The 15,244-nt window shown below is 45.4% G+C and overlaps 1 protein-coding gene across 2 annotated transcripts in view; it reads right to left on the minus strand.

Moving 5' to 3' along the window:
• The window catches only part of GPRIN2 (G protein regulated inducer of neurite outgrowth 2), a 39,940-nt gene that overhangs the window by 9,525 nt on the left and 15,171 nt on the right, over window positions 1–15,244 (minus strand). Inside the window, exon 2 of one of the 2 annotated variants that reach the window (XM_084845307.1) lies at window positions 11,748–11,840. The exons of the other annotated variant lie outside the window; for it this stretch is intronic. Within the exon in view, the coding sequence (XP_084701433.1) occupies window positions 11,748–11,817 (70 nt within the window). The 5' untranslated portion in view covers window positions 11,818–11,840. The remainder of the gene's footprint in view (window positions 1–11,747; window positions 11,841–15,244) is intronic. 2 annotated transcript variants of the gene reach the window in all.

Here is a 15,244-nt window from a genome sequence, read left to right on the forward strand (position 1 = left end):
ACTGACAAAGTTTATCTTTATGATATGAAACAAAACATTTTATCTGTGAGTGACACTTCAGATAAAGACCCAACCTGTCCATCTCACAGACTTGACATTTACCAGTTGGAAGACTACACTCCTTGGCAATTGAGCAAAAAGCCCCCAAATAGCACGAACATTTTTTTAAACATTAAGGAATGAAATAACTGTATAGCCTAACCTACCTCGCAGGACAAACAACAAAGAGTCTTGTGGCATCTTAAAGTCTAACAGATTTACTATGGCATAAGAGCTTTTGTGGACACTGTCTGCTAGAAGTGGACAGTGTCCACCGAAGCTCTTCTGCTATAATAACTCTGTTAGTCTTTAAGATGCCACAAGTATCTTTTTTGGTTTTGCTGCAACAGACACAGCTACCCATCTGGAAATTGCTACCTCACAGGGTTGTAAGGATAAAATGGAATGGGGGACCATGTACACTGCCTTGAGGTCCCTGGAGGAAAGGTGGGATAAATATATTGAAATCTTATGGGTGAACAGAGGTGTTTTTTAGTGGGAGGAAAGGGGTTGTACCCATTCTGTCTCTCACTACCGTTTGCCAGTCCTCTCCTGTCCTTCCCCACCCTCCTTGCTTCAGCCACTCCCCTATTCAGCACCCTCACTCGCCCCCCTTTCTGCTCCATCCCGCTTGCTATCACAGCTTCACCATCCTGGTGAGTTTCACACACAACTGAGCAGCTGGCTTTGGGAAGGGAGGGAGACTGCCTGCACTGCTTCCTTCTAAACCCCAAACCATCGCTTAGGCCTAGAGGTAGGACCTTTTCCTCCCCCAGACAAGCTTCCAACATTCTCTCTCTTTTAACATATGTAACCCAACAAGGCCAAATCACACATGACGGTGGCACGAGTCAATGTGGATCATGCTGATGCTCATGAGGTGACTTAGAGCGCAATCCTATGGGGATGGCTGTAAGCCTATGAACTCAGAGGATTATGGCCATCCAATGCAGAGCAGGAGGTGCAGCAGGAGCAATCTTTGCCTCCACATTCCTCCTGCTCTGCTGTTCAGCTAGAACGGCTTTTTCACCTGTCTAGCTGAGGTGTCAGGGAGAGGAAGGGAGGCTGGAGGATTCCTCGTAAGCTGGCCTCCCCAGTCCCCTCCCTTCCCATGGGAACGCCCCCTTCACCTTCCCTCTGAAGTTGCTTTTGCAACCTCAGAGAGACAACCGCAAGGGTTTCTCCATGCTGGCTGCGAGGGGGAGGGGAAAGGGAGCTCAGACTCCTGGGTCCAAGGTTGGAGCGCTGACTAGACATTGTCTAGGGCCCACAGGATTGCACTCCCCAAGCAGTCTTACCATGTAAGAGGGGAGAGTTCTATCCCTGCGAACTGCTTCTCCCCAGCCATTTTAATCCGGACAGAGTTACATCGGATCATGGAACCCCGACAACAGAAACACAGCCAGGAAGTAGGGTGGTCACTTATGCATTGCCATCCTGCAACATCCTGGCCCCCTCCGAAGAGAGCAAAAGACAGATCTGCCTATCATACAGATACGCTAATTTATATGTATAGCTTCAAATTTAGAAACAATTCACTACAATTTAAATAGAAATACAATACACTTCCCCATACCCATAGTGAGGACGATGGTGACCTGTGTGCCTGCTCAGCCTGTTGACCAGATCGATGAGCAACTTCAAAGCCACTGTCCTCCCTTCTTCCAGTTCTTGATCTTTAAAGCAATGCTGGGTGGGGGAACCACATGACTTAGGCATGCATGACTCAAGAGAACCATGATGGAAATTTCCTGTGGGTTTTGGGGGAGGGGGTACTGATTAGCAGCCCCATGCAGCTGTGCTGAAGATTGGGGCTGCAGTATTGGGGATGAGGGTTTGTTTGTCTGTTCCCCTGCTCCCATTTTCTCAACTGAAGTCCTCCACCAAAGCTGCTATTTGACCTTCAGAGAAACATACAAGTAGGGATGCCAGAGAAATCTGCAAGGGATTCAAGTAAGTTCAGATTTCTATGAATCCAACATGCAGATTTTGCAGCAGACTGGCTTTTTACCTGAGTCACACGGATTCTGCTGACTTGCAGACCAATTTTTTTTTTTTACTTTGGAGGGAGATTTGCACAAATGCACATTAGTGTTAGTGGTTTAGATTGAGGAAACACCTCTTCCTTCATTTCCAGTTCCTTAGACTGCAAAGGAGCTGCCTGGGACTGATAATGAGTAAACAACCTCCACAGCCCCACTGGAGATCCTGAACACTGCTCTCTAGAGTCCCATCTAGTTGACCCCAAGAGCACATGATCAATTGTTCTAAATGTTGAAACTGAAAATGGTAGGTAAAGTATGGTAAAGGTCTACAAATCTGTATTGTGCTGCTGAGCTTTCACAGAAAATGCAAGGGTCCTTTTTCCTTAGCCCCATCTAAAAAAAACCACAGCAACACAATTGGACCTCCTTTCAGTAAGAGTGATTGAACATATTATGAGTGTTTCTATAACAGACTGGTCTGCGCACACATAACTGAAGGCAAGGAGCTGCACTTTAACCCCAAGGTTTTATACCAAGAAGGGCAGTGTGATTTTAATTTAGTTGTAAGATTTACTCCAGTAGAAGACTGCTATATCTAGGTTCTTATCTCTGTGTAAGCTCATTACTGATGCCCTGATTACAATTAGCAACTTCTTAAAAACACTGCTTGGGATTTGGGAAGAAATGTGCAAGAGAACCTCTCATTCATTATCTGCCCTGAAACCACTTAATGATGCAAAGTGGGTCATCCCTTGCTCTTGGACCTGTTGGAATAGTGATGGCAGGAATTCAACCCCAGTTCCCCTGAAAAGGTGCAAGCTAAGGGTTAATTTGTTCTTGGAGTTTTTAAAGCAGTTAGCAGGTGCAAGCTACTAGTCATTTGGGTTGCAGAATTAATTAATATCTCTGGATGCATCAGAGAGGCTTGAGTGCAAACAGGAGTCACAAGTGTGGGAGGGATGTTGCTTAGCAATCAGGTGGAGCCAAATAAATTTCTTTTTTACCCTGGGTTTCATGTATATAAAAAGACTAGCATGTTCAGTATGCTTTTTTTAGTGAGAGTAGTAGTGGTTTCATTCATGGCCTGGGATGCTTCCATATGAGGCTTTCATGGTGCCATCACCATGCCTCATTCAGAATTTTATAGGGGGTCTAGACAATGATGTCTTCAACCTGTAACCCTCCTATATTACAGTACTGCTTCTTCTATTCCTTTCTCTTACTGCAGAAAATCTGTTAAGAAAAAAAGTTGGGATAGCTGCACGCCTTCTCATAGGTAGTGCTAGGAGCACTCCATCTGGAAGCACCCCTGATCTGCTCTGCTGTTTTATACTTCTCTTGTTGCCTAGCCAGGCAACTATCTCTTTATTACTCTAAAGTTTCCCAAGCCCTTCACTTTCTGGGCTCAGCCTGCTTTGTTCAGGTACTTCTGCTAACAGGAGGACCTAAGCTACACATGACAGTGACAAACTGCTTCTTTCAGCACAGGTCCTCCCCATTTGTATGTAAAGCGGGGGTAAAATGTAAAGGGCCGAAACCACAGTGCTGAATCCTTGCAATCTGCCCCTTTAACTGCTTTTCTCACAGCCAGGCTCATTTCCTGTACTGGAGCCCAGCTAGAAGAAAACCAGCCAGGATGAGAAAGGGACTGTAGGGAGAAAAGCTGTGAGAAGGAGAGTTTCACATCGCCAGCCCATGTATCACTTTAGTTCTCTAAAGGCTAAAGTGTAAAGCAGAATGAACCTTCTGCTTTACACATGAATGGGCAGATCCACATTTAAGGACATGGACTGGCCACCATCACAAGACATTTGGGCCTTAGCGTGGGCTATTCTTCCCTTCATGGATCACTGCCTTGTTGTGGCGAAGGGGCTTGCGTAACTCAGTGAAGCCATAAGCTATGCCATGCAGGGCCACCCAAGACGGACAGATCATGGAGGGGAGTTCTGACAAAATGTGGTCCACTGGAGAAGGAAATGGCAACCCACTCCTGTATTCCTGCCAAGAAAACCCCATCGAACGTATGATAAGGCTAAAAGAGATGACGCCGGAAGATGAGCTCCTCAGGTCGGAAGGTGTCCAATATACTACTGGGGAAGAGCAGAGGGTATTTCCAAGTAGCGCCAGAAAGAGTGAAGCGGCTGGGCCAAAGCCGAAAGGACACTCAGCTGTGGATGTGTCTGGTGGTGAAAAGAAAGTCCGATGCTGTAAAGAACAATATTGTTTAGGAACCTGGAATGTCAGATCAATGAATCAGGGTAAGCTGGAGGTGGTCAAACATGAGATGGCAAGATTGAACATCGACATCTTGGGAATCAGCGAACTAAAATGGACAAGCATGGGCGAATTTAATTCAGGTGACCATTATATCTACTACTGTGGGCAAGAATCCCTTAGAAGAAATGGAGTAGCACTCATAGTCAACAAAAGGGTGGGAAAAGCAGTACTGGGGTACAATCTCAAAAACGAAAGAATGATCTCAGTACGAATCCAAGGCAAACCATTCAACATCACAGTAATTCAAGTCTATGCCCCAACCACTGAGGCCAAAGAAGCTGAGGTTGATCGGTTCTATGAAGACCTACAACACCTTCTAGAACTAACACCAAAAAAAGATGTCCTCTTCATCATAGGGGATTGGAATGCTAAAGTAGGAAGTCAAGAAATCACCAGGATAAGAGGCAAGCATGGCCTTGGTGTACAAAATGAAGCAGGACAAAGGCTAAGAGTTTTGCCAAGAGGACACGCTGATCATAGCAAACACTCTTTTCCAATAGCACAAGAGGCGACTCTACACATGGACATCACCAGATGGTCAATATCGAAATCAGATTATGTACTTTGCAGCCAAAGATGGAGAAGCTCCATACAGTCAGTAAAAACAAGACCTGGAGCTGACTGTGGCTCAGATCATGAGCTTCTTGTTGCAAAATTTCGGCTTGCATTGAAGAACGTAGGGAAAACCACTAAACCATTCAGGTATGACCTAAATCATATCCCTTATGAATATACAGTGGAGGTGAGGAATAGATTTCAGGGATTAGACCTGATAGACAGAGTGCCTGAGGAACTATGGACGGAGGTCCGTAACATTGTTCAGGAGGCAGCAACTCAATCCATCCCAAAGAAAAAGAAATGCAAGAAAGCAAAGTGGCTGTCTGATGAGGCTTTACAAGTAGCTGAGGAAAGAAGGGAAGCGAAAAGCAAGGGAGAAAGGGGAAGATATACCCAACTGAATGCAGATTTCCAGAGAACAGCAAGACAAGAAGAGACAAGAAGGCCTTCTTAAATGAACAATGCAGAAATCGAAGAAAACAATAGAATGGGAAAGACTAGAGATCTCTTCAAGAAAATCGGAGATCTCAAGGGAACGTTTTGTGCAAAGATGGGCATGATAAAGGGCAAAGAAGGCAGGGACCTAACAGAAGCAGATGAGATTAAGAAGAGGTGGAAAGAACACACAGAAGAACTATACAGGAAAGATCTTAATGTCCCTGATAGCCATGATAGTGCAGTCACTGAACTTGAGCCGGACATCCTCGATGTCCACTAGAAATTGTGCTCTGCTTTTCTCATAATGAAACTGATTTTGTAAATGTATTCTGGAAGGGCCATACTGCAGTGGCAGAGCACATACTCAGCATGCAGAGGGTCCCAGGTTCAATTCCCGGCATCTCCAGGTAGAGCCAGGAAAGAATCCTGCCTAAAATCCTGGAGAGCTGCTGCCAGTCAGTGTTGGCAATACTGGGTTAGATGGACCAATGGCCTGACTCAGTATAAGGCAGCATCCTATGTCCCAAAGTCCAGGGAAGCTAAAAGCATAAAACATTAACTGCAATATTGTAAACAGGTGTGTGTATGTGTGTGTGTGCGTGCGCGCACACACACACACACATAACAACAACATTGTGGCCTTACTGCATCACAGTTGAAACATTTTTGTTGTGGTCATCTAGATTAGACGTTAATATGATTCCACTACTGGGAAGCATTCCTACCACCACCACAACCACCATCTTTTTCCCTACACGTCTACATGCTCTTTCAAAGCAGAACGATTTAGGCTACTGAAGTCAGGGGAATTGTGGCACGTCCCCCATGCCCTGGGGGAAACCTATGGCTATTCATACAATGATACTGTCTGCAGGGGACAATGTTGAACAGGGATTGACAAAACAAGATTAAATCTTAGAAATATAATTTTCTGGGACGAGGGCACTAGGGCCAATCTAGACCTAGTGGCAGCAACTGTCCAGTGCCCTGGTTGGCAGAGGGCAGGGAAGCTGTTCCACTTCCACCATAACTACATCTGGCTTGGCTTATCTTCTCAGAATTGCTACTTTAAGCATTTCCTATCTTCTTAGCAATACCTTTGATTAACAGACAAAGGGCAACAGGGCAAATGGGGACAGAAATTATCAACACCACCGCATGCAGATAAGGCACATGTTCAGAATGACCATTTCCCCCAGAAGGTTTTCCACCACAATATGGTACTCAGCAGTTTCTTTCTATCATTGGCAGGGTTGGCCCCAGTGTCATATGAACATCTGAAGCTGCCTTATAATGTGTCAGGCCCCTGGCCCATCTAGCCCTGTACTGCCAACACCAGTGATCTTCACTATTTTTCAAGTGGGAGCCATTTTGGCAAAAAAAAATTCAGGGTGAGAGTCGCAGTAACTTATTACTAAAATTAACACAGAATAACCAAATGCAAAACTTTTATGTTTGGGACTTCAACTCACATCAGCCTCAGCCAGCCTGACCAATGGTCAGGAATGCTGGGAGTTGTAGTGCAAAACTCCTGGAAGGTAGCAAGCTGACTTAATGTATTGCATTCCACACATACACCTTCAGAGAGATCCAATTGTTTCTAATGGGCATTCTCATCATTCATTGGTACATCCCATAATGAAGATATAATTCAAGAAGCTGAATCGTCTAAAGAATGTAAGAACTGTGCTGGATCAGACAGAAAGAGGCTCTCTAGTCCAGCATTCTATTCCCAGTGGCCAACCAGGAATAAAAGGGTAATTGGGCCTGGAGGAGCCTTCTTGTAAACAGATCTCTGTGATGTAGCAACCAGCCAGCACACACATACACCCCGCCGTGTGTGTGTGTGTGTGTGTGTGTGTGTGAGAGAGAGAGAGAGAGAGAGAGAGAGAGAGATACCACTCTCTCTTTCTCTCCCACTGTTCTCAATGCAAAAAGTCTCCCGTTCCCCCTGACAAGTATTACTGTAAAACCTACCCTGCTTGTAAATCCCTGAGGACCCAGTCCTCTACCTCCTTCTCTTTTAGGCAGAGCCAGAGAGGCGATTTGGGTCTTTCTGTCTCTTCTTCAAAGATGAGAACCCCAGCCCATCATTGTGGCTTTACATGGTGGGAAGAGTCTCCAAGAGCAGAGATTTTCAGTAGCCCTCAGATCCTCCATCAAGCAGCAGCAGCAGCTCTGATATGAGAAGCAGGCACACCAAGGGAGGGTTTCCACCAGCAATTTACTCTTTCACAAATAATACCGCACTTTTCCTGCTCTAGAAACATTTGCTAAAAGGCTCTTTAGACACAGAAGCGAAACTGGAAAGGTCATGACACCATCTAAAGAACCCATAAATTGTGAGTTGAGAATGACAAAGACACAATAAATGCCTCATGTAGAAAAGCTCAATGTAGTGGGAAAGCAGGGGGGTGTTTCCACCAGCAATTTACTCCGAGCTGGCTGTGTTTGGAGGTTGTTAGGGATACGTGACGTCATGGCCATCCCGCAGCTTACCATGAAAAAAACAAGATTTCCTGAGACTGCTTAAAGTCCAATTCTTTTCCTTAAGTCGGGTACTCCCTAGTATAGTTGTTGTATGCCCCAATCCCTGCATTTAGCTCAGCTTTGCTAGCCTTGCCCAGGGGTGTGCCTTTCACCATGACCGCAGTCGAGCGGTGTTTCCTCCCAGTGTGCGGAACGAGGCTTGCCCTCTGAATGCCCACAGAAATAACAGAGAAGCCCTTCAATTGACAAGGCACATATCAAAGCCCAATTCCTTAAATGCGATTAAGCACCATCTCAAGGCTCTGATCCACTGCCTTAGGATGTAACTCCTTCATAGCTTCCTTATAGAGATCCTGTGGGTTAAAATGGAGGCTGCTTTCCGTCTCTTTCCCACAACAAACCCATTAGTGTCTCCTCAGAAGTAACTCCCATTGCGGTCAATGAGGCTTGCCTCTGAATGCCCACATCAGAACTTACTGAGATTCCCCCTCAATTGAAATGGCACATTTTAAAGCCCAATTCCTTATGTGCAATTAAGCGATCAAGTGCAATCTCAAGGCTCTGATTCATTGCCTTAGGAAGTAACTACTTCACTGCTTCATTGTAGATATCCTGCGGGTTACAGTGGGGGCTGGTTTCTGCCTTTGTGTTTACTGGTCTCTTTCCCACAACAAACCCATTACTGTCTTCTCAGAAGTAACTCCCATTGTGGTTGATGAGGTCCTGTGGGTTAAAATGGGGGCTGGTTTCCACCTTTGTGTTCTCCCCCACTCTTTCCCAGCACAAGCATATGTGTGTCTACTCAGAAGTAACTCCCATTGTGCTCAATGAGGCTTGCGTCTGAAATGCAGGTGCATCTGGACTTTCAGGGGAAAGGGGAAAGGGGGAGAGGGGGAAGCCTCTCTTATTGGTTGAGCAGCCCCTGCCAGTCAGATGATCTCTCCAACCCCCACCCCCCACCAGGAAGTATGTTCTGTGAAGCGATTTTTACTGCTATGGAGAATCTGCTCATGGAACCCTGCTCACAGCAAAGCCAATTCCTTTTAAAAAATCCAGTACTCCTCCATTAGCGTCTGCTTCCATTGTCATGGTAACACAGCAAAAGAAGCCGGAGGCTAGTGGCCAAGAAACAGAGAACCATTCAGAAGGTGGCCAGGGTTGGGAGAGTTTAGTGTCAGTCACCCACTGAATAGGCAACAATGGGACATACACCATCTCCCATTTAGTTGTGGTACCACAACTTGCAAAGAGCAGAACATTCACTGAAAAACAGCTTCTGATATATTCCTTCAAGGTCCCTCCCACTAACACTGTAACTGGAGAACCCTGATCAAATAATTTCTTGATTGGAAGCTTGAGCTGTCAGTCACAAAACTACACATACACCCCTCCTATGTCTCTTCCACTCCCCAGCATTTTCCTTTTATGGAACACATGTGGGAGATTCAGAAACATATCAATTTAGGACAAAAAGTATCACCACACCCTCTGAAGCATGTCCAAAGACTGAGGACCAGCCTGCTTCATTTTGGACCAGGGCTATGTCATGTTCAGAGGCAGTCTCAATATCTCCAAAGTGGGGATACTTGCCAAGGCGTCTGCCCAGCCCTAACATATCATGCTCAAAGCAGTTTACATTTAAAAAATGACAACCATAGTGACAATACAAAGATTGTGTACGCTACAACTTACCTCTAGATTTGCAGGTTAAGGCTTGTTCTGCAGATGCCCTCTACTTCATTTCAATGTACAAAAGCTAGTTACACCGCAAAGTGTCAGCTCAGCAGTTAAAACCCTGGGGATCACCTTGCTAAGTGAATGATCTTGTCCGCTTTTACTGACCTGTCACTGTCAAACAGTGTTAGTAATTTTATTTTTTGTCTTTTTTTGCAGTTGCATAAGTGTGCACTTGCGGCTCTCAGATATGTGTAGCCTTGCCTCGTTAATATCCTTGTATGTTTCTGCTGATCCCCAGGGTTTTAGTGTTGAGCTGACACTTAAGTGTGCCCTGCTTCCATTCCACACTTCCCTGAGTCTCCAGCAAGTCCTTTTAAGAATGATCTAGGCTCCACCCCCTCCCTTTTTGTGGCTTCCTGTTACTGCTGCGGTTACTGTTATGGGAGCAGTGAAAAGTGGGGGGAACCTAGATCTCTCTTAAAAGGACTTGTGTCATCTCAGGACTTAAAACCCTGAGGATTGCCTTGCTAAGAGGGAGATCTTGTCCCCTTTTCCTGACGTGTCACTGTCAAATGGTGCGCAAATTAGCCTATGTGCAGTCTTATCAATTTCCTTGTATGTTTCATACTGCACTTCTTTCCTTTGACAGCCAAAACATACAGCGATATTGACAAGGCAAGGCTACACATATCTGACAGCTGCAACTGTGTACTTGCGCAACAAAAAAAAAACAAAAAATAAGAATAATAACACTTATGAACACATTTGGGCACATTCCTGGGGCTAAATGGCCCCATTTGCACAAATGTCTGGGTCTAAAAAAAAGAAAAAAGCCACAGAACGAAAAGGGGTCACAATCAGAATGGGGAGGGGGACAGGGCAGGCAGACAAGATGGGTTCTGCCATGCAGGACACTGCGATACTGGATGGAGGACCAAGGGGGAAGGAGGGGGAGAACAACCCATGGTGAGTCTGACCGTCTGTTGGGCGCACCCCAGGTTGTTCCGAAAATAACCCACACTGCTTAGCTTATTCACAGGGTGGGTTGCCATATCATGCAAACGCAGCCAGTATCTTAGATTATTTCCTCCAAAAGGAGCTATTGACCTACTGAACTGGTTCACATACATTGCTAAACTATGGTTTAGCCAGTGTTACATGCATGAGCCTGGGAGCTCATATGGCTGCAAGGAGGTGATTGTAAGCTTTCACTTTCATTTTCAACTAATCATTGCTATTTGTTATGTTCAAACCAAAGCAAACTGGTTAGTCTCAACTATGGTTTAGGTTGGGGAAAAACAAACTAATTTCAAACTTTGCTTTATGAGCCTGTCTAGTTTCCCTAAACCAGGGGTGGGCAACCCATGGCCCATGGGCTGCATCCCAATTCCCTCCCCTGCACCGTGTTGCCACTGCCACACAAGGCAGAGGAGAATCATCCACGTGCACTGTTTCCTAGCAAAATTGGGAGCCCATTTCTGGGAAATGGGGCATGCAGGGATGTCTTTCTTTGCATGTCCTGTTCATCAGAATCATCATCATCTAATTTATATGCCGCTTTTCCACAAAAAGTGCCCAAAGCAGCTAACAAAACAGCAATTCAACAACAAAAAAGCATACCAATATATCATTATAATAGGATCTCATTACAATAATAAACAACTCATGTCAGTGATACTAACATAATAACATTTCAGATTAATTACAAAACAGGCAAAATCAAACATTGCAACACAATATCAATTATTATCTTTCAGTAGTGTGTAAACCAGAGCCCAATAAACTAAATCTTTCCTATGCATTAAGACTTTAATAAACACTACAAACTGCAACAGCTATGCCCGGAAAACAAAGCTCAGAAAATAGCACCCAGGTTTCTTACAGCCTGCAACAGATCTCTCCCATGCTCCACTCTCTCACACTGGTGAAGTTCTCAAGGCTCCAACAGAGACAAACAAGAGTGGTGGTGTTCAGTCTCTTCCCCTGTGCTCTGGATGTTTCTGCTGTTCCCCAGCAGAATTGGGCTGTGTGGGACATGCAAGGAGAGTCATCCCCGTGTACCCTAATTCCCCCAGCTATCAAGACTGCTGTTTCCCTGCTGCTAATACGGGCTCCCTACACATGTTCTAATGAAGGGATGGGGAGGCTGCCGTAGATCCTGGGTTCAAATACTGGTGAGAAGGTGGAACTTTTTATGTCTCTCCAGGGACAATGCTGGGGGTGGGAGATGCAGTGGTAAACGGGCTCAGGGTAACAGAAGACATTTCTAGAGAGTAAACATACCTGCAGATCCAGAGCCAGTAGCACAACATCCAGTTCTTACATAATGGTACTGTTGATCTTTCATCAACATTTGATTTGGTAAACAGGATCAGACTATGGAATAAATTGCAGACCAGAAAAATATTAACAAGAGACTTATTTTAATCCAAGAGCTTTATACCCATACAAGTATGCACTGACTCTCTGGGTACTTCAACAGAAAAGATTACAACTCAAAGGGGTAAAACAGGAGTATTTGCTAGCATGTTTCTTACTTGGTTTTTATATTAATAAAAACCTCAATATTAATTATTATTAATATTAATAAATATCCTCAAGTTTTGAACAACTTTTGCCCAGTCTCAAATCTGCCATTTTTGGGCAAGGTGATTGAGCGGGTGGTGGCGGTGCAGTTGAAGGCACACTTGGAAGAAACTGATTATCTAGACCCATTTCAGTCGGGCTTCAGGCCTTGGCATGGGACAGAAACGGCCTTGGTCGCCTTGGTAGATGATATGAGGAGGGCTCTGGATAGGGGTAAATGCTCCTTCCTTGTTCTCCTCGACCTCTCAGCGGCTTTCGATACCGTTGACCACGGTATCTTCCTGGACCGCCTGGAGGGGTTGGGCATTGGGGACACCGTATTGCGGTGGTTCCGGTCCTTCCTCTCCGGCAGGTACCAGAGGGTAGCACTGGGAGAGGAGGTTTCGGACCCGTGGCCACTTACTTGTGGGGTGCCACAGGGTTCCATCCTCTCCCCGATGCTATTTAACATCTATGTGAAGCCGCTGGGGGCTATCATCAGGAGGTTTGGAGTGCGGTGTCATCAATATGCGGATGACATGCAGCTCTACCTCTTGTTTAAATCTTCACCAAGGTTGGCCGTAGAATCCCTGTCCAAATGTCTGGAGATGGTGAGTGGCTGGATGGGGAGGAATAGGCTGAAGCTGAACCCTGACAAGACCAAGGTACTTTTGGTGGGAGACAAGAGGAGGCTGGGGGATGTTGACCTGGTGTTGAATGGGGTACGGCTACCCTTGAAAGCCCAGGTCCGCAGCCTGGGGGTCATTTTGGACTCCCAGCTGTCCATGGAGGCTCAGGTGTCAGCTGTGAGCCGGACAGCGCTGTATCAACTCCATCTGATATGGCAGCTGCGCCCCTTCCTTCCCGACCATCTGCTCCCATCAGTAGTACATGCCCTGGTCTCCTCTCATTTAGACTACTGTAATGCGCTCTACATGGGGTTACCCTTGAAGACGGTTCGGAAGCTGCAGCTGGTACAGAATGCGGCGGCTCGCCTGATTAAAGGCAGCTGCCGGTGAGATCACATCACTCCAGTGCTGAAGGAGTTGCACTGGTTACCAGTTGTTTTCCGGGCCAAATTCAAGGTGTTGGTTTTGACCTTTAAAACCCTATATGGTTCCAGCCCAGCCTATCTTAAGGAGCGCCTCCAGCAGCACCAGACAGGCCGCTTAACAAGATCAGCCTCGGATGGCCTTCTCTCTGTCCCATCAGCCAGGACAGCTAGACTGGTGGGGACAAGGGAGAGGGCCTTTTCTGTGGTGGCCCCCACTCTGTGGAACTCCCTCCCTAGAGAACTCCGTCATGCCCCCTCTTTAATGAGCTTCCGTCGTGCATTAAAAACGTTGTTGTTCAGGCAGGCATTTGGGGTGGGTTAGGGTATTTTAGAAAATGTTTTTTTATTGTAGAATTTTATTGTTTTAAACTGTTTTTATTGTATGTTGTACATCGCCCAGAGTGGCTGGGTGACCAGCCAGATGGGCGATTAATAAATTTAATAATAAATAAAATAAATAAATATTAATATAGTGGATGAACTATCTTCTCTCTCCTCCCCCAACCCCTGCAACCATAGGACAACATAACATTTCAATTCTTTTATATGCAGACAATATAGTCTTGTTATCCCATACATACATACATAGGGATGCTACATAGATTACTGAAAATGCTGGGAGCTTATTGTAGAAATTAATGTCTTAAAATAAAGTTATGATACAACTACAATAAAACTAAACTTACGGTGTTTGCTAAAAGACATAAATGGCTCCTGGATAATCACGGTATTGCACAATGCTCAGTTTGTAAGTATTTTGCAATGGATGTGCTAGGTGGGAAGAAATCACATTTTCCCAGATTCAAATGGAGTGCTGACTGAGTGGTATTAAAATGATATCCCCACAACAGAAATGTGACTCTGAGGAAAGGCAAAAGGGCATGAACTGTGCATTTACTGGACACAAAAGAAAGGCTCTCTCCTTCCACAGCTTATCTAGGGGCCAACTACACGAACCTTTTACTCTGGGGTGGGTATAAGTCAAGGTCCTTTCGATTAGATGACGTAGTCACCACTTCGCAGTCATCCGTAGTTTTCTCCTGGAAAATGCAAATTTCCAAGGAGGCGTTTTGCTGTGATGTCTTTGGTTTGCTGTGGGTTTCCCGCAGTTCGAGCTGTCTGTCCCTTCCCCAAACTAACTTCGCATTTTGCAGTGGGCGTGTTGTAGGCATGCATAGTGCTTGCATTACTCTGTGATGTCCCTTTACTCCCCCCATCCCTTCACAGCTGCTCAGCTGCAGAGGCACAGAGATGCGCTTTCATCTATTTAATCACACTTTTGCACATTTTTGCAGCTTCGTATCTTCGCACCGGTTGCTTTTGGACTCAGTGCCCGAGGGCCAGGGGGGTCTTGGGGGAGAGCCAACATCGTTCCGGCCACCATTTCGGAGCGATGGGTACCGCTCACGCTTGTGAGTGCGAACCAACGCAAGAGTCTCAGGCTGGGGAACTGACAAACAGATGGCATGGAAAGGAAGGCGCACAGAACACTCACTTTTTACCTAATGAGGGACAGAAGGACACAGCAGAGCCCCTAAAATACAAAACAGCCACTGAAGTGTGGCACCCCCACACTCACGGGACTGCTCAGCTGCGCATTTATTTATTTATTTATTTATTTATTTCATTTCTATACCGCCCAATAGCCGAAGCTCTCTGGGCGGTTCACAAAAATTTAAGTATAATGGCAAAAAAAAGGGCACAGCGGAGTCTGTTAGAGAGGTGTGCAGTAAACTGCAAGTGTATACCACCAGAAACTACTTTGAGGCTGAAATGCTGTGCAGTTGTGATGGGGTGGGGGGTGAAAGCAGTGCCATGTAGATGGGGCCCTGGACTACTATCTAGTAGGAAGAATATGTCACAACATCCTTTCAAACATTTTTAAGTGATGAAAAAATCCCCACTACCCACAAAAAAATGGGAGAATATAATTTGGACTTCTTTTTTTACTTGACAAGATTACCAGTTCACTGTATAACTTTGAATGCTCTTTAATCTACTTGTGACTTAGTTTACATAACTGCAACAGGGGAATGAGTTCTCCTCCCTGCCCCCAAAGTTTAATTTGTGCTTGCAAAGCATTCCTGAGATTCTTCCAGGAGTATGTTGTACAGCATATTAAGGCAAGAAAAGATCTTCAGTAAAAAAACAAAAAACGAAG

The sequence above is a fragment of the Heloderma suspectum genome, chromosome 3 (genome assembly GCF_057233095.1).
Source record: "Heloderma suspectum isolate Gila_16-S chromosome 3, 16-S_ref, whole genome shotgun sequence".
Classification (NCBI taxonomy): domain Eukaryota; kingdom Metazoa; phylum Chordata; class Lepidosauria; order Squamata; family Helodermatidae; genus Heloderma; species Heloderma suspectum.